The 19,319-nt window shown below is 40.4% G+C and overlaps 1 protein-coding gene across 2 annotated transcripts in view; it reads right to left on the minus strand.

Annotated features, from left to right (window-relative positions):
* The window catches only part of Pde4d (phosphodiesterase 4D), a 529,631-nt gene that overhangs the window by 246,905 nt on the left and 263,407 nt on the right, over positions 1-19,319 (minus strand). The window contains exon 1 of one of the 2 annotated variants that reach the window (XM_052160120.1): positions 16,403-16,489. The exons of the other annotated variant lie outside the window; for it this stretch is intronic. Coding sequence (XP_052016080.1) covers positions 16,403-16,467 — 65 coding nt within the window. The 5' untranslated portion in view covers positions 16,468-16,489. Of the gene's footprint in view, positions 1-16,402; positions 16,490-19,319 lie in introns of those variants that run through there. 2 annotated transcript variants of the gene reach the window in all.

Here is a 19,319-nt window from a genome sequence, read left to right on the forward strand (position 1 = left end):
ATACCACACCTATGACAGACGCATGGAATGATGCCGCTCATTGCCAAAGTCTACTAATAATTTGATATCTTTTTGGAAAGTGGGTTTTCCACCTTCACAGAGTACCATGTGTGGCCATCTTAATCCTTGAGGGCAAACGCTTTAGCTGAACTTCAGAATGACACTAATGCCATTTTCTTCTGTCGCTCTACATGATATCTGTGCTGTGGCTACTCTTTCCTGCTTGATCCCTGTTCTGTGAAAGGACCTCACCTAGACTGAAGCGGTCATGGATCAACCCAACCGCTGTAGCACAGGAATGTAACTGTACCCCAAAATAGTAACAGAGATAACCTTAACCAAGAGACCTGGTGGTAAATTGACCACAAGAATTTATTACCCTTACTAATTTATTCCCAAACATTAACTTACACTATTTTCCAAAATCTGACTGAGACACACACAGTTAGGGATTGTCTGCAGGGATCAATTTTTACAAATATTCGCTCTTTGCTCTATTTCAATTTGAAATTCATTTCTTTGCAGCTGTTTTCTTTTCTGACTTACTCAGGGCTGCACTCAGCCTCTGACCTCCTATAGCTTATATTGAAAAGAACTAAAGCTGAATTCACCGCAGAATAAAAATAATCTTGTCAATTCTAAACTTGTTTGGATAAAATACACTTCAGTATTTACCTCGGCAGACACAGCCTTCTGTATTAGGAGGCTATTAAGGAAACCATTTATTTACAATGAAAATATCACTTACTAAAAGAGTACAGATGTCTAGGACCCCACACTACCACCACTGGCACCCCTACCCTCAAATCTGTGCCCAACCCACAGGAATTATTTTGATTACCATAGCTCAACTTTGTCAGACATATTCTACCTTACCAAGCCTGAATTCAACTACTGAGCTTTCTAAATCATTCTATTCGCCAAAGAAAGTCTGAAAGGGATGAGAAGCCCTTTAAGCTCTAAGAATAGACTCTCAAGACAGTAAAACAAAAGCAAAGGATAACAGTAAGTAAAATCAGAACTCTTGTACCCCTGGGGTGGGGGGGGGGGGAATGTTCTACATAGCCACCACTGCTCCCAGTTTTTAAAAGATAAGGGCTTTCTCTAACAGCTGGTTGAGTGCCTTGGGGCAGAAGCAGCTTTGAAAGCCTTGCTCACTGAAGTGATGTAAAATGGACCTTTGCTTTGCAAAGGATAAACACACAGAAAGGAAGCCTTTTCTTCACTGACTTTCGTTGTCAAAGCTATAGAATTACAGTAGAAGGTCAAGTAGCAGGAAATAGTTTGGGAAAGACGGTGGACTAAACCACTCCCCCCTCCTCTGTAATTAAGGATTAAGCCTTAATTTCTCTTTTCAGCATTCCAAAATATTTGAGCCTTGAATATAGGGAGGTTACAGGCTGACTTCATAAAGGGAAAAGTTCGCAACAGAAGCAGGAATGTTAACTTTAACTTGTTCCCTGATATAGAAGATCAGAGGTTACTTATTTTCTTGTTAGGGCTTTAGGATAAGCTGGTCCCTGCTGGCACTTTGGAATCTGCCTAGATGTGATGGCTGGGTTGGGATGCCTAGATGCTCAATGAAGTGAGGGGAACCCCAGTAGGTGATCTTTCTCAGCTGTGGGCAATCAGCAGCACTCATGGATCCCTGAGATGGCTGGCTATGCTAAGGGGCTAGGGGACGTGTGTGACCACTTCTTTGGGTACCAATCATCTTTAGTTGGTGACACTGAAGGGCATGGCTCATGCAGCAGGCGGTGGTGAGGATTACATAGATGTATAGCTTCTAGCTATAGAAAGGAGAAACAAGTATTAAGAAATGTATGGAACCGACGTGGGGAATCAAGTAAAACAAAAACAAAAACCCAAAAGGCATAATAACTCCATGTCATAAGGAGAAAATTCTCTCTTTGTGACCTGTTTAGTACACTCATCAGCACAGTTCAATCTAGTTGAAAATTATAAGTGAGACCAGACTATAGCATTCTTTGTTATAGAGCAATTAGCTGTTATATAGAGACAATGGGCTATCTACTGACAGCTTAGGAGGAAGCAAGCCTTGTGCTAGAATAGAGGACTATCCTGAGCAAAGATAAGCAAACCCAGTTCACCAAGATGAGCAAACCCAGTTCACCTGTAACGTGCTCATTTAAGTGGCAAGAACAGCAGCAGCTAGAAATTACAATATTTCTGCCAGGCAGTGGTGGTGCACACCCTCAAAATCCCAGCACTCAGGAGGCAGGAACAGGTGGATCTCTGCGAGTTTAAAGCCAGTCTCATCTACAGAGCAAGTTCCAGGACAGCCAGGATGGCACAAAGAAACCCTGTCTCAAAAGCAAACAAAAATATGCAATATTTCAAAAATTATAGGAAAAATACTTAAGGTTTATAAGAACACAGACAAGGCAGTTTTCGTTCTGAATTGGGTTTCCTCAAAGGCTGTCTGGAAGAAATGTCTGTTGGGAGTGAAAATCCTCGGCAAAGTATGAACAGAAAGTTGTATTCAAATAGTTATACAGTGTCAGTAGTTACCATTTAACTGGCCCTGTGATCTCATAATAGTTCTACACATGCTCTACATTTAACTCAAATGTTAAATTTGCACTTCATTTTAAAGATTGATTTATTTCATATATGTGAGCATACTGTTGCTGTCTTCAGACATACCAGAAGAAGGCATTGGGTCCCCATCACAGATAGTTGTGGGCTACCATGTGGTTGCTGGGAATTGAACTCAGGACCTCTGGAATTGCAGTCAGTGCTCTTAACCACTGGGCCATCTTTCCAGCCCCCTTTACTTCATTTTAAAAATCAGTTTTGACTCGAGGGATGGAGCCTTAGATCATGCACATAGCAAATTCCTGCTTTACTATTTAGTTGCAGGCTAGTCTGGTGTCAACAGTTCCAAAACATCCTATCCCTATGTCTTACACTAGGCTATAGTTTGGCAAATGGTGCTCCCAAATTATACTTAAATTTCCATACTAAGTTTTCAGGAGCCATCTAGGAAAGGCTAAGGCCAGCAGGTGACCTCTTTGCATGGCCTTTTTGCATGGACTAAGATGGATGAGACTCAAGGTCCCCAGGAGACTTCACCTCAGGAATGCTTCTTGCAGCTGGTGTGCCTTTTCCTATCACTATCACATAGCCTAAGAATTTTTGGGCATTAGCACAGCCTATTGAGCAGATTTTTCCTCAGATCAACATAAAGACAAACTTCCATGAATTAATGCTGTTTAGATGAATTAATGATTTTATAGAGTTCCTGATTTGATTTAAATAATCTTCGGAGGAAAGTTTTAAGAGATGGTTTTAGCTGTTTGCTAGAAAGCTGTAACAAAGTCAGAATCAGGAACAGAATGTGCTCACTCCTCTTAATAATAAGTGAAGGCTGCATAATAAGAAATACAATAAGCTTTTATGTTACACTAAAAAGACATATAGGCTTGGGACAAAATTATGTTCAAGGAAAAGCATTCAGGTCCAAGGATGATGCCACAGTTGTACATTATGATAAGGCAAGGCCATGTGAAACATGTTGCTGTGAACTTATAATGAGCTTACAGAATGAAGTACTGCTTTGGACTTAATATAAACTTCCTTTTGTAACTCCTATTTTATATAACATTTTTATCTGTGAGGTAATTTTTTAAGATCTATTTTTCTGTAAAAAGGCCAGAGATAAAAAGTAAAATGGGCGTGGTAGCTTGGTAAAGCTCTACCCCATCCATCCATTCGTCCATCCATCCATCTATCCATCCATCCATCCATCCATTCAAATGTTTATGATAGGTTGCTTGGGGGACTCTGCCCCATTCATCTATCCATCCAAATGTATATCTGTCTGTCTGTCTGTCTGTCTGTCTGTCTGTCTATATGTATGTACACTTAAGAGTTAAAAGAGCTCTTGCTGGGCATTCTCGCCAGCTCCAGATATTTAAATTTTATTCTGTCAGAAGTATTGACCCTATAAATTGCCCAGTCGCTGTGACTGGGCCCCATCTGCTATCAGCATGACCCCAATTGCCAATGCTGTTTCCCCATTAGCTGCTTTCCAGACCCTGGAAACTGTATAGATGCCAGGAAGGTCACACTACCTCACTTAACTATACATCAGCAGGGAGGAGTGAATTGTGTCTGTATCACCATGGGATTACCATCCAAACATCACTCTGCACGGGGCTGGGGTGAGCAAACATAATATTACATATTGTATTATTCCTTTTCTATGCAATTCATAAGCATAGGACTGTAACTTGTGGTTTTTGAAGTCATAATGAGTGTCACTTCTAATAAGGAGTAGACAGTGGCTCAAAGTTGAAAACAGCAATTTCTAGTTTCTATTACGGCCACTTTTAACGTGAGTTGGGATTACAGATGGGACTTTGGTTAATTAAAATTGCCTTCTTTGATTTATACTGTCCAAAAAGAGTTTATATTTTTTAAAAATAGATGCAGAATGGGTAGCAGACAGATAATCAAAACAGTATCACAAACCACATGTATGTGATGCTGAAGATGCTTCCAGTAGAGCAACGCCATTTGTATGTAAATTTAAGAGTTTGTACATAGCAGGGAATTCAGTTGACAAGCAAACACATGGCTCCCTTTTTCACAAGGACTAACTGATGAGCAACCTTTGTCCTCTGAGCCTAGAGCAGGTCTCAGTACGTCATACCAAACCCCTAGCTAGGAAAAGTCACCCGCTCATGATCAAAGTTAACCATCTTTGTTTTAAATGGGGGTATTTCCCATGATCCCTTTTTCTTTGGAGGTCCTCAGCTCCATCCTCAGTTAGAATTCCTAGCCCAACATACAGTACACTTGGGCTGTTCACAATTCCTAGTACAACACACATGGCATAGCAATGGTTTTACACTTTTAGTAATTATTCATAATAAGTAGATCTTAGAGGCTATCTAGTGATAATTGCTTGCTTTTGGTATTTATCGCATTTTTACCCTCTGTAGTCTTGATAGCTACAGAGCTCATCCTGAACTGACACTCCAGACTTTAAGACAGACCTAAGAAGATCTCATACTTTTTGTTCATTGTGGTTTTCAAAGAGAGAGAAAGTGGAGGGTGCTTAAACCCTTTCTGCTGGACTTGAAAGAAGGGGTAAACTAAAGGAGTCCTTTCTAGACTTCGACGTGGTAGTCTCAGCTGTGGACCCGTGAAAAATGATCCGTGAATGGCCTGTAAATCCTGGATCTGTTCTTAGTGGATTTTTTGGATAGCACATCTCTGAATACCTGACTTACAGAGCTACAAACTACACAACCCAGAACACATTTTAGAAGTATAGAAGATAGTTTAAATAAGTTAGTGTATCCTGGCAATGTCATTACCGAAGAACTCAGCCATCACACAACCCCGGAAGGAAAGTCTTCAGTGGAAACACCAAAGGACAATGCCCAGACCTCTCAGCCATCTTTGTCAGCTTACACATCCACTCAGAGCTTCTTCCCCAGAGGATTCTAGTGGGTTTATAGCCAAGACATGAGTGCTTGGGGTTCAAATTGACCATTTCTTATTTGCCACATACACCTCACTGGCATCCGTATGCAGAGGGGTACCTTCTTGGAATCTGATTGTTGAATAGGACTTATTCAGATTAGCTTACCCTATGGAAATGTTTGAATATTATAGGGAAAAGGAACCTTCATGAACTAAATCAGTTTTCAAATGTATAGTTTAAAAGTCATGGTTTTACTTTAAAAATCATGGTTTAGGTTTTTTTTTTTTTTACTTTGATAACCATTTACATTTTAGAATTCTTAAATTTGGAAAGTTCCCACTATATCATTTCTTGGGAACTTCCAGGGAGGCAGACCTGTGTTGAACACTGTAGGTATGACTTATTTAATGTGATAACACATAGATCGGTTTTGGAGGCAATGTTGTAGAATCTTCAGAAGCAAATGTTCAAGGAAGAGTCGTCATTTTCTTCAGTCATGGGACCACTGATAAGTCACCTTTGCACCAGTAAATAACTTCCCACCCACACTCAGGCTAGGAACTCTAAACTCAGAGTCTCACATGCAACAAGAAAGTAAGAGTGAGGCTTGCTAAAGTGAAAGGTCTCTGAGAGAGAGGGAATGAGAGGGGATTGATTAGAAGGTGAAAATGACTAAAAGTTATATAAATGGATGAAACTGTTAAAGAAAAAGAACAGTAAAGAGCTCATTGATATTTTTAGGAAAGTGTGTGGTGCTCAGAATCCTTTTGTATGCCACACACGTTTGTCTGAGTGACCTTAGCAGGCCTTGATGTCCTCTTTTGTAGCAAGAGGAGTAAACTGAAGACATGTCATCAGATTGGCCAGAGGGCCTCGTGGGGTCATTCTTACAGACCCTGAAGAGTTGGCACACAATAAGCACTCAGCCAAGGCAAGCAGCCACATTCGTTTCTGACTTGAGTATATTAGGAGTCCAGGAATGTTGGCACACACCTTTAATGTCAGCACTTGAGAAGCAGAGAAAGATTGGTGTCTGGGAGCTCTAGGCATACCTGTTCTACATAATGAGTTTCAGGCCAGCCGGAGGTACATAGTGATGCCCTGCCTCAAACTTAAAAACAATAAATAAACAACAACGACAAAATGAAGGTATATTAGAAGAAGAAAAATGAGTTACAATTTAAGACACAAATTACAGATATTTACTTAGCCGAATGACTCGCAAAAATGTAAGGACCAGAGTGTAGCTACTGCAGTGGGGTGAAATAAGATCTCCCTCCTTTTAGAGGATCGCTGAGGCCTTCATCTCTACAGCTCACAGTTTAAGGAAGCTATGAGAGCTAGTATGTTGGTTCAGCATATAAAAGTTCTCGTTGCCAAGGTGACCTGAGTTCAGTTCCTGGGATCTACATGATAGAAGATGAGAACCAACTCCTGTGAGTTGTTCTCTGACTTCTACATATGTAACACAACATGTGAACACATGTGACACAACATGTGAACACATGCATGTATGCATGTGAGAGTATATGTGCGTGCGTGCGTGTATACACACACACAGAGAGAGAATAAATGTAATTTAAAAACTGAAGTTATGTTAGATGTATATGATATTACCTTAAAGTCCACTACAAATAAGAATAACAATCAGCTTCATACATTTATTTGCCTGAAGTAGATTAGTTTTCAGATCTGTTTTACTTCAAAAGCACGGTTTAGAGTTTAAATGTTTTTCTCCAACAAATTCATTTACCTAGTAAGCCTTGCTAACAGCTATTCTTGATCTTACTTAACCAGAAATGTTCAAGACTAACAAAACGTTGCCAGCGGCTAGCTGGGACTAGGGGTGTGGAGAAAAAGATTACAGGTTCTGTTCTGTGGTCCCATTTATTTAAAAGAGTTTATGGTTCTCCAAACTGGTCCGATGCCAGAAAGGAAGAAAACAGTGCAATTTATAGTCTGACCAGAGCAGGAGGGTTAGTGAGCTGCATGACTCAGGAGGGACTAGCTAGCTCTCTCTAAGGGATGGAGCTATGTCAAAGTCCACTCTCTATTTCTTACTCATCTCTGGGGTCCACAGTTGAAGGACTGGATGTAAAACTTGGGAGAAAAGACCGTCAAATAAGCAGAAGAGGGAAACATGTTTTTCAGAAGCAGGAAATGCTTGAACTATAGAGGGCTGACAAAGAAGACCAAGTCACAGCTTGCTGGCTGCTTTTTTAAATAATACCTCCAAGGAAACCCAGGTATACGTGAAGTATAGATAGTGAGGGAAAACAGACCATCAGGTCCAACAGCAGAAGCCAGTCTGAAAGTTTATCTGTAGACAGACCAGGGTTTTCCTATAGCCGCATGATTTTACTAGCTCGGAAGCTTCCATTTTACCCAATATGGTTGCCCTGATGAGACCGAGTCTGACGCCTGACAAGCAAGCTGAGCTGACGGAGCAGATACTCAGTATACTGCCGCTATCATCCTTATTTGGTCCCACGTAACTGCTCTAGTGGATTTAGGAACCACTGTCCCTAGCTGGCTGGTGATGCAGCTATAGATCAGGTCCCTGACATTTTGAGACAAAGTTGCAGCAGCAGGGAAAAAATGTTGCAGACAGTAGAGGCTTATGACATGTTAGAATACCACTGACTGCAAGATGACATATTTTACAGGGACTTATTCTAAGTAAAATGGTATTATGTTAATTCCTTGACACAAGGGCTGTACCACATTGTAGTGGGGTGACATCATGGATACTTCGAAATTATAATCTTCTGGATTCTACATATACATGAATGTTTCACATAAATTAATTACACAGAGCTGAATGACTCATCTGAGATATATTTTAAACTGGAGGAAAAATTAGGTACAATGGAGGCAGTCTTATCTAGGAGGTCTGAAAACAATCATGTACAGAAATTACATCTAATGAGACATTTAATGAGTCACATTGGTGTCATTTACAGTTTGGAAGGAATATTTTAAAATACAGAATGAAAAGAGGCTGTGCACGCCAACTTCCAAATGCCAGCAGAGAGACGCTACTTATCTGCTTTCATTCCTACTGATAACCAGGGGTGGTAGGTTAATATTTAAACTAGGGGACGGGAATTAGGCATAAACAAAGCTTTCCAGTCTTGTGGGTTAAAAACATCAGGACTAGGATATGTGAGTGGGTCAGCCCTCTCATCCCCACACTCAGAAGAATGAGGAAAAAGGATGTGAATTTGAGGCCAGACTGGGCTATATAATGATTCAAGGACAGCCTAAATTACTCAGTGAGATCTTATCTAAGAAGAGAAAAGTCAACAAACCAACTTGACAACCAAACAAACTAATGTGTGTGCATGTGCACATCACCCTTGTGTGTGTGTGTGTGTGTGTGTGTGTATCTGTCTGTGTCTCTCTCTGTGTCTGTCTGTCTGTGTATATTTGTGTGTAATGTGTGTATGTGTATCCATTTGTGTGTATGTGTATCTGTGTGTGCGTTTTCCACTTGTCTTCTGTCTTGTACTCTCTCAAGTGGAATAGGGAACAGGAGGACTTTTACTCTGTGTGTGTGTGTGTGTGTGTGTCTGTGTGTCTGTGTGTGTCTCTGTGTGTGTGTGTGTATGTGTGTGTGTGTGTATTTCAGTGTCTGTGTGATGTGTGTGCGTATCTCTGTGTGTGTTTTCCACCTGTCTTCTAATTTCTTGTACTTTCCTCCCAAGTGGAATAGACACACAGGATGACTTTTACTCTCTCTCTCTCTCTCTCTCTCTCTCTCTCTCTCTCTCTCTCTGTATGTGTGTGTGTGTGTGTGTGTGTGTGCACATGTCAGCAGTTTAATTAAACAGAATAGGCTACTAGGAGGGTAGAAGGCCTTCCCAATCTGGATGGGACCTCTCTTTAATGCTCCCTAAACTCTGGCCACCCTTTTCCAGCTCGTCCACTGACATCTTCCCCTTGTTTTGGTAATTTTTTTTTCTAAAGAACAGCTTAACCTTCAGGTCTCTTCTCACATTCACAGCGTCACCCAGTAGCCTGGATGTTCCCAGGAGACCAATCACTTAGGAAACTGGGGTCAGCTATCAACTACTTAGACTTTATGTTTCCCCGGCTGTGCTAAGAAATTGTACCCACATGTCTTACAGTTCTCTCTAATCTTTATTCTTTTGGAGCACTTCCTAGCTCATTATCAAACCAGACTGCACAGAGAGGCACTTACCTGGACAGCAGAGGCATATCTCAGGTGTGGCCTCTGTTACTTATCTCATCATTAACATTAAATGTACCTCATCCACGATCCCTAACGTTTGTGACCACGGGGTGCCTCAGTCCTACCATAATCCCTTATCCCTGAAGAGATAGGCTTTTTTTTTTCTTTTACGTTTGTTTATTTAGGGTGTGTGTGCTTGTGAATGCCATAGCTTGAGTCTGGAGGCCAGAGAACAATTCAATCTCTTCTCATTGTATGGGTACTGGGATTGAACTCAGGTCACCAGGCTTGGCAGCTAACATACTTAGCTACTAAGTGACCTCACAAGCCAAGAGATAGAACTTAATCTGAAGAATCATCTTCAACCCCAATGTATAATTAAACATGTAACTTGACTTTTTCTTCCCTCTTTCTTTTCCCTCCCTCCTTTCCTCCTCTTTCTCTTTCTCTCCCTCTCCCTCTTTCTTTGACAAGGTCGAAGTAGTAATATAGTCCAGTCTGACTGACTTCAAAACTTCTCTCCTCGTGTCTCCACCTCCTGAATGCTGGTATCACAGGCATGTACAGCTCTTAGGTTGGCTTTCGGAAGACTTTGCTTCCTTTCTATCTTATTTGAATATAGCCGGGCCACCATTGTTCTTGTTTTATGCCGACTGACTGTATGGCCTCTGTGTGTTCAACACTATTGTTTTCCAGAAGATCTCTGTGAGTCTCTCAGGCATCAAGACAGGGGGTAATTGAAAGCTCCAGAAAGACCTCATTAAATCCTTCTCCTTCCCTCAGCTTCACTCTCTCCTTTAGTCTTAATCTTGCAAGTACCAATGATGTGGACCTGTGAGTACCCGCCCTAATTCTCTGACTACATTCATCCCCAACACTCTCTTCTGCAATAAGTCCCATGCTATGATTGGAGTGCCTGCTGGATGGACTGAATGGGCTATTTCTTTACCTCTAATAAAGGCAATTTTTAGTCATACGGTCCAAACCATCACTCCCACAGTGTGATAGGGAAGAAAAGAGATCGAATTAGGTCTAGATGCTACTATACACCAGCAAAGATCTGCCTCATTAAAGCATGTCCCTGGGGAAAGTATTGCGCATGGTGCTACTTACTGGGAACTTGATTCATTAGCAGAAGCTAGAAAGAGTGTAGGGCAAGCTCAGATGCAATAGCCAGACTAAAGACGCACTTTCTTTGGAAGCATTTAGTTCTAATTCAGCACTTCCTTTCCAGTCACCAGGATCAATTTCCGATCTGTCCATCACGCACAGTTTTAATGAGGAATGATAGGCTCTTTCCTGACATGTCTAGCATAAAATTCAAAATAGAAGCATGAAATAACATAGATATTAAAATATGGTAACCAACCCTTAACTATTCTGTGGTTTCTTTTGAGCCGTGTCAATGACTCTAAGCCAGTGATTCTCAGCCTTCCTAATGCTGTGACCTCATATTGTAGCAACTCCCAACCATAAAATTATTTTGTTGCTACTTTATAACTGTAATTTTGCTGCCGTTATGAACTGTAATGCAAATATCTGTGTTTTCCATTGGTCTTAGCCCAACAGTACATGTTAGAAACATAGTAAAAAATGGCTTATTTTCAGAGACTCTCTAGATTTATGACATTAAAAGGCAAATGCATTATGTCTTATATGCTCCCCTTGTTTTGTTTTCAATAACACTCAAGGTGTCTCAGTCACTTCTAAAAGCCCGACAGGTATATGTCTGTCATAATACAGGTAATATTTTAACATAAATAATTAGATTAAACTCATGTACCCCATGGCCCAAACTATAAACACTTTGACAGTCACTCACCACTCAAGCAAAACCATCTGTATGTTGGAAATGCAGTAAGTATGCAAATTCCATATATCATTCCATTCACAAAGTTTCTAAGATAAAAGACACAGGCAGAGAGCATATCTCAAAGCCAACATACAACAGTTTGAAACTTTATGCAAAGTCTTAGACTTTTCCTTTTTTTTTTTTCTACCTTAGAAGAGCTTGGTAGAACAGAATTAAGCTTTCTAATACAATTAGAAGGATGATCTGTGGCTAAGTATTCTCCTCAGTAAGACACAGGTGACCTGACTCATAGCAGGGCAGAATATAATGGGCTTAATGATGTAAGTACAAAGATCGTTCAGATAGACAGTGATCAGCGCCCAGCCCCAAACTACATCAGCTCTCATGCTTCTAAGGAGACAACTTCTGCAGCTTGTGGTACATTTAGCTGTACCCACCAGATGGCCAATTTTGTAGTCACAAAAAAATGCTAATTAAACAGACAGTAGAGGGAGGCGACCTGCTGAAGTGAGAAAGAACATTATCTTTCAAATGGACACACTTGGGTTCTGTTGCCAGCCTTCTCCCGCAGCTGCTAGTTCCAGGGCCTTGCCGCGTGCTTTTCTCATCTGGAGAGTGTAGATATACCAACTCCCTCCTTTCAGTGGTTTACAGTGCGTGATATGTTAAATTCTCCCATTCACAAAAGGCCCTCCATATGATGAGAGCTAGACATAGTGTTCTTAGTGTTATTAGAGGAATACAACAACAATTATCTGTTAAGTTACTAAGCAGAGGACAGTAGAGGTGTTAGCAACTATGTACAATATGTAAGTTAAATTGAAACAAGGGCAGTTGAGCTGGGGGGCATTATAAGTAATTATTTCTCCAACATATTAATCAGTGATGATATAAGTCTTTTTTAATACTCATAAATTAGTCATGCTAGTCTAAACAAATTTTTTTTTCTTTTTTACTGTGGTCTTAAAGCCAAAATAACAATGCCCAAACAGCCTGAAATTTATGACCTTAGGAGAAGAGAGCTAATTAAAAAATAAAACAAAGTGTAACCACTTATTGGTGTGAGCTGAGACATAATTCAGAAAATGTATCAGCTTTTTATTGGGATGCTTAAAAATTTTGTACCCTAGGGAAATTGTTCATATATAATTATATATAGGGATGTAAGGATGTTTGTGTGTATGTGTGTGTGTGTGTGTGTGTGTAAAGTAAAGCTTAGAGTGTTTAAATTCACAATCAGATTTTGTTTTTTTATTTTGGTTTTTCCAGATAGGATTTCCCTGTGTAGCCCTGGCTGTCCTGGAACTCACTCTGTAGACCAGGCTGGCCTTGAACTCAGAAATCTGCCTGCCTCTGCCTCTGCCTCCCAAATGAGGGGATTAAAGGCGTGCACCACCACTGCCCAGCCACAATCAGATTTTTAATGAAAGTTTCATGAGTGCTATTTTCTTCATGAAGAAGAGATTATGCAATACAGAATTAATGCAAAAAGCCTGCAACCTTCCAATTTCCATCCTGTTGGTTTTGCTCTATAAACTACCCAGCATCAAAATGTTGGAACAGAGCTTCCAGGCCCTTCCTGCCCATAAGTAGAGTTTATATGTTCAACAATAAGCTGAGGTTTGTTTCCTGAAAGCTGCTGTCATGTTAAAGGGCTGCAGCTCTGTCACCAGACCACACAATGATCTCAAGCATAGCAAGCGACCGCTGGACACTGAGAGGTCTGACAGCTGGACACTGAAGAACAAAGGCGGCTTTACCTACAAGTGGTTCCTTATGTTCTGAAGGCCAACTAATAGTTTGGTTCTTTTCCTTAAATTAAATCACAGGTCTTAATTAAACTAATAAAATCATATCACTTTGATATGTAACTATGAAGTAAATCAACTTTTGAGAAACATAAAGTTCAAATATTAATGGGAGTGAAATACCATGTTTGGGGGTGGGGGGCGGGCTGAAGAAATGGCTTAGCAGTTGAGAGCACTGTCTGCTCTTCCAGAGGACCCAGGTTCAATTCCCACTACCCACATAGTAGCTCACAACTGTCTGTACCTCTAGTCAGTTCCAGAGGATATGGCACCCTCATACAGACATAAATACAGGCAAAACATCAATGTACACAAAATAAATTAATCTTAAAAGCAGGAAATGTCATGTTTTAGTACATAGAATTTGAAGACTAAATATCGATACTGAAGCAACAGACATAGAAATGCAGGCAAAGCCTCAGCAGAGAACTTACTATTTTTATTAAATTTGTGAGAACAACAAAGTATATATTGAAGTTTTCTCAACTTGTGTCCTGAAAGTGCTAAAAGAATGTGTGAGAATCTGTGCCAAAATCACTTTCTTCTGGAATGTGATATGTAGTCAGTACTTGATGAATAGCCACCGAATAAATAAGCGATCCTTATCCATCAACTTAAAATCTGTGACTCGTGAGATGGAATAATTTTATTTTTTTAATTTATTACATTTTGATTAAGATTAAGAATGTATCAGTGGCATAAGGAGAGTGTGAAGTATTGTGAATTTATTATGCAATCACTTATGACTGTGCCATGGGTCTGATTAAGGTTATAGTCAGCAAGTAAGTGTAGATGTCAAGTTACAAGACATGTGGAGAGCAGCAGATACGAGAAGAGCAACAGGAAGTCATCTGAAGCCCTGGATACTTGCTTAAGACACATAAAAGCCCTCTAAAGACAGTGCTTGCGTTTGGGACATTCCTGGAGAAAGTCAGCAGATTTGGAGAAAGTGGGCCAATGAAACAGAAAATTGATTTAGCTAACCAAAGCAAGACGATGAAGTCAAAAGATGACCTTCTCAATAAACAAAGGAGCAAACAAACAAACATAAATACTTGGCATGAAGAGAGCTAAGAGGTAAATTAACAGGTTTCTTTCTCAATTGTAAAAGGACAAGATGGCTGAGGAGCTAGAATGGCAATATTATCATGCTGAGCTCCCCAAGGCTGGTGGAGAGGTAGAGTGTCAAATTTTAGGTAATGGATGCGTATACACAAATATGTGTACATGTATGTGAGTGTGCGTGTATGTGTGTGTGCATGCATGTATGTGTGTATGTAGAATGTTTAAAAATAAGTATAAAAGATAGAACTATGTTTATAGTCTATGATGTTCACAGTTCTAATTATTTGAAGCATACAGTGATATATGATGATATATGATCTATTGATAACTCAAGCAGTTAATCAATAGTCCTCAGTCACCTGTAAGCTTAACCAGAGATGCTTCTGTAGTGCACAGTAATATATCTAGGGATCAGCAACGTTAGAGTGACATTCAGTTATCATACAAAGGTCACTTTAACAGCAACACCGTGTGGATTTTTTAAGGTTAAGGGGACTCACCAGTATTTTAATGTGTCTTTTGAATTGTGGCTCTACCTGTTGACTGTCTCATACAACTTAACATAATAGTCTGTGACAATGACTTAAGCACAAGGGTTGTCTGTGTTACTAACTCCTGCCAGCTGAAATAAATAAATTATTGTCACTTGAGCCCTGGAGCTAAAAATAAATCTCGATGCTATTTATTTGAGATCTTTTCCCCCCACTTATTCGTGATATAAATCATAAATGCGTGAAACCCATTTATATTCTGACTGCTGTGTCCGAGGTTTGCATTAGCTACATAAATTTATAAAAAAGATTTTATGTGCTCCCTAGGAATTTGTTTTTGTTGTGTGGGATTGGCAAAAAAAAAAAAAACAACAACAACAAAAAAACAAAAACAAAAAAAAAAAAACCTTGCAAATACATCTCCAGATATAAAGTTTTCTTTCACAATCAACTCATAAAGTTATTTAACATATTCTTTAAGAAGGAATGATGAATATTATAAGAAGTAGATTAATTTTCTGGAATTTCTTAAAATTCACAGAAATACAACTGAGGGGTCCATTTTTGATTCAGTCTACTGTGAAGTAATAGCATGAACAGCAGGCAACAATTAGCCCCTCACACAAGCAAGAGCTGGGCATCCTACACAGATAACTCATGTATTTCAATGTGAGTTTGTTTGCTTACATAATACATCCTGGGTTTCACTCCTGCCTGATTCTGCCTTAGTCTTTGCTTTTTATTTCCCTTATCCAAGCACGATTCTTTTCCACATTCAAGAAGTGAGCTGATTTGTTCACTTACAACTGTTACTGTAAATAATTCATATGATTTCCCTCTGAATTAGCCATAGAGAATTCTGTAAATAGCTATTCTAGACCCAAAACTAATTTTATTGGGAAGTTTTCTCTAAAGGCCATATGTATATGAGCATATAAAGTTAGGATTAGGGAAAAATTAAATGTGTATTAGATTCAGTTGAAGTGAACTTACATTTCACTAAAGTAAAACTTTTATATTACCCACAACATATTAGTAACAAAGTGAGGACAAGGAGATTGACTGATAAAGAACTTAATGTGTTCATGTTTGGCCACGTGGTTTTATATTCCAGGTGCTTTTTCTATAAGTTGTAAAAGATTTCTTGCATCATTACCTCCTAACCCTTGGCAGCAGTCAAGGCAACGTTTACAGTACTCAAAAAGGATGAGAAAACTGGCCATCAAATCAGACAGTGGGAACTGGCAAGCTTTCATAAAAATAAAAATAAAAATAAAATAAAATAAAACAAAATAAAAGCACTGCTTTCTTTTCTCCCTTAAAAGTGACAGATAAATTGCTATGGCCCACAAGGAGTTAAACACACACACACACACACACACACACACACACACACACACACACACACACAGGATAGAACAGACAGGCTAAGGAGGAAAATATGGAATAAGGGAGCTGCCAGGATTACTGTTTTTCCTCAGAGCTTTAACATCACACCTCATCAGCAATTACTAAGTACTTTTAAGGTCTTTGTCAGTCTTAAAGGGGAAGAAGGAGAAAGATGCACTTTACCAAACTGCCTCCGTTGTCCTCAGGGAACTTGTGGACCTGGACCTCGGCTTCATTATAATGCTCATTTTGAAGAGAGGAGACAGAATATGAAAAAGGGAAAGGAAGATGTTCAAGTCTTCTGATCAATACTCATCAGCAGGCTTTCCACAAAGAAGGTTTTGGAGGTTTCTCCACTGGCCAGGAAGGCTGTCTCCTGCCTCAGCTCTCAGTGCCGCCAGCAGCAGGCGGGCTTTCCTCTTTCATGCCCAAGCCCTGGGCTCTTCCGAAGGGAGTTCCTTCTCTGCCTGCCTTGCCCACAGAGGAACTGGATTTTGAATCTCTTCTTCATCTGGGTCACAAGAAAAGCCAGCCCCCGAGAACAGGTCACTTAATCTCTTTTTTGCAATTCCATAACAACGGACTTAGAGGTTTCTCCCCCGCTAGGCACTCACTCAGGTAGAGCAAAAGGAAAGTGCCTGGCAGCCTGGCGACACGCAGAGGGCGAGCTGTCAAGGAAGTTTCATTTCAGGGCGACCAACGGCAGGGACAAAGCTCTGTGCAGAGCAAAGGAGTCGCAGGAGTCGCAGGAGTCGCACGGCTCCCTCCGTGGGCTGGGTGGCCCGAGGTACCTGCCAAGCCAATTTCCGCTGTGTCCCCTGAGAACGCGGCTGCCAGTCTTTGTGAATGAGAATTACCATCCAGTCTCACCAGGCAGAAACTATTCCTCAAGGGCTGAATGACGTCCGTGAGAAGGCAGTTCAAAACATCGCAGGGAAGTGAGAAAGGGAGAAAAAAAAAAAAGCGCCCAGCCCGGCCTGGTCAATCGCTGACTTACAAAGCAAAGGGGCGGAACTCTGAATCCAGAACGCAGGACAGCAAAGCAGCCACGCAGACAGCAGAGCCCCGGAGATTTTCAAGGCCATGCCCTCCTCTGGAAAAGCAGCTGTCTGTGCTATTCAGAAAGGGCTCCCTCCCTGAGCACCTTTATAAGGCACACACCCCTAGCAATTGAACTTTTCTTCTTTATCTTCTTTATCACACATCAAAGAAACTAACTCAAAGTCACTTTTCTCCTGGCACCACGAGGCAACATGGAAAGGGAAGCTGAGGGTGCTTGAGGACTCAGCAGAAATTCATTTCCATTATATTTTTTAAAAAAGGATCATGCTTTAGGTTGGTGCGGAGATGTGAACTGTCCCTTGGAAATTCAACAAAGCATTATGGTAGCAGACCTTCTTGAATGAAGAGCTGCTGGGGTATTTGAACAAAAATTCTAATATAACTTGTTGGGCAAGAGACTCCATGTGCTATAGCTACATTCTTGCTGTTTCAGGACCCTAACTAAAAAAAAAAAAAAAAAAAAAAAAAAGACACATAAATGTCATTGATTTGTGTATGGAGACTTAGGTCACCTGGTCCTTAACAGCCCTTCAGAAAGAGGCTTTGAGTTATGCCTGATCTTTGCTATAGTGTCTGAAATAATTAGTGGTACAATACCAAGTGATTATCCCTGAAATTATGTGTGTGTGTTTGTGTGTGTGTGTGTGTGCAACACTAAACAGATGCAGTAGGTAGCATTTATATATGTTTGTGTTTATAAATATGCAAAAATATAATCCAAGTACAATAATTTGAGAGGAAATAAGAAGGGGACATAAGGGTTGGGGAAAGGAAAGGGAAAGGGGTGATGTAATTGTATTTTAATTAAAAAATTTAAATATTTAAGAAAAAAATACTCTTCTATTATGGTAGCTTCTCTGTAAGCTGGTTCCAGTCGCTGGGGACAGAAGTAACATTCCCATGCCTTGTCTATCCCTCGGAACATTTACACAAAGGATATATGTTCCTCTGGGTGTGCCGACTTCAATTATGTTGAAGGTGAATTATCAAGTGAAACCAAGCATCCCGAATCTTCAATGACATTAGCCAAGCATTGCTTCCCCAGTCTGACGTGGACTTGGTATTTATTTAGCATTTGGAGACAGGATGCTGAAGTGTGGCTGGGACCCACCCAAACAGCTTGGAAAATTGATGTAAAAAGAATGTAGTCGGTGGAGACTGGGGCCTCTTATTACAATAACAGGCTGTTCGCACCTCAGTGTCCACTGGTGACTTTTGTCCTCTCTGGGGAGTCTCAGGCTTCATAAGGCAAATGTCAATAAATTGCTTTCCGCATACTTCTCTCCATAATCCCTTTGCTTTTCCTATACTGCCCAGGGACACTCAGGCCTTCTTAGACCTGACCCATCTTTAGAATATTGCTTACATTTTAAGATATTTCATGCAGGCTCCTTAAACACGTGTTTCTAGAAATTCCAAAGGCAGAGAAGACACTGTTCACATAAGCGTGCATGTGTGTACCTGCACGTGTGTGTGTGTGTGTGTGTGTGTGTGTGTGTGTGTGTGTGTGTGTGTGTGTGTGTATAGAATGAGGGAGTGGGGTGTTTATGGACAGTTTACCTTTATTTATTTTGCAAATTTAAAAGTGATTAAAAGAAGGGGAAAACTCCAACCTAAATAAAATTAAACTGCTGTTTGTAGAACCATTTTCCTGGTTTCAAGGTTTACCAAACATCTTCTGGTTGTCACGTAGAAAGATAATGCCGACCAGGGAGTGCAGTGTCTGCGTGCTGAGTGTTAAGCTCTCCAGGAGTAATCGTCCTGGTGTTCCTCTATCCCCAGAGAGGATACTGCCTCAGTGAGATAATTTACTTTACCGACACACCCTTCTTTGTCACACACACACAGCAGGAGCATGTGTGACTTACAATTACCCTACAGTCCAAAAACCTTTCTCAGAAGGCCCTACCACCCAGCTGCTGGGGCCTCTACTAACACTGAGTTCTGTCTCAGAGGAACTAATAATGCACAGCCTCCCTTCCCACACAGAAATGAGTCTTTAGCTAGGAATCTGAGAACACGGTGCCACTAACCAGCT

Source organism: Apodemus sylvaticus, chromosome 16 (genome assembly GCF_947179515.1).
Source record: "Apodemus sylvaticus chromosome 16, mApoSyl1.1, whole genome shotgun sequence".
NCBI classification, from domain to species: Eukaryota; Metazoa; Chordata; class Mammalia; order Rodentia; family Muridae; genus Apodemus; species Apodemus sylvaticus.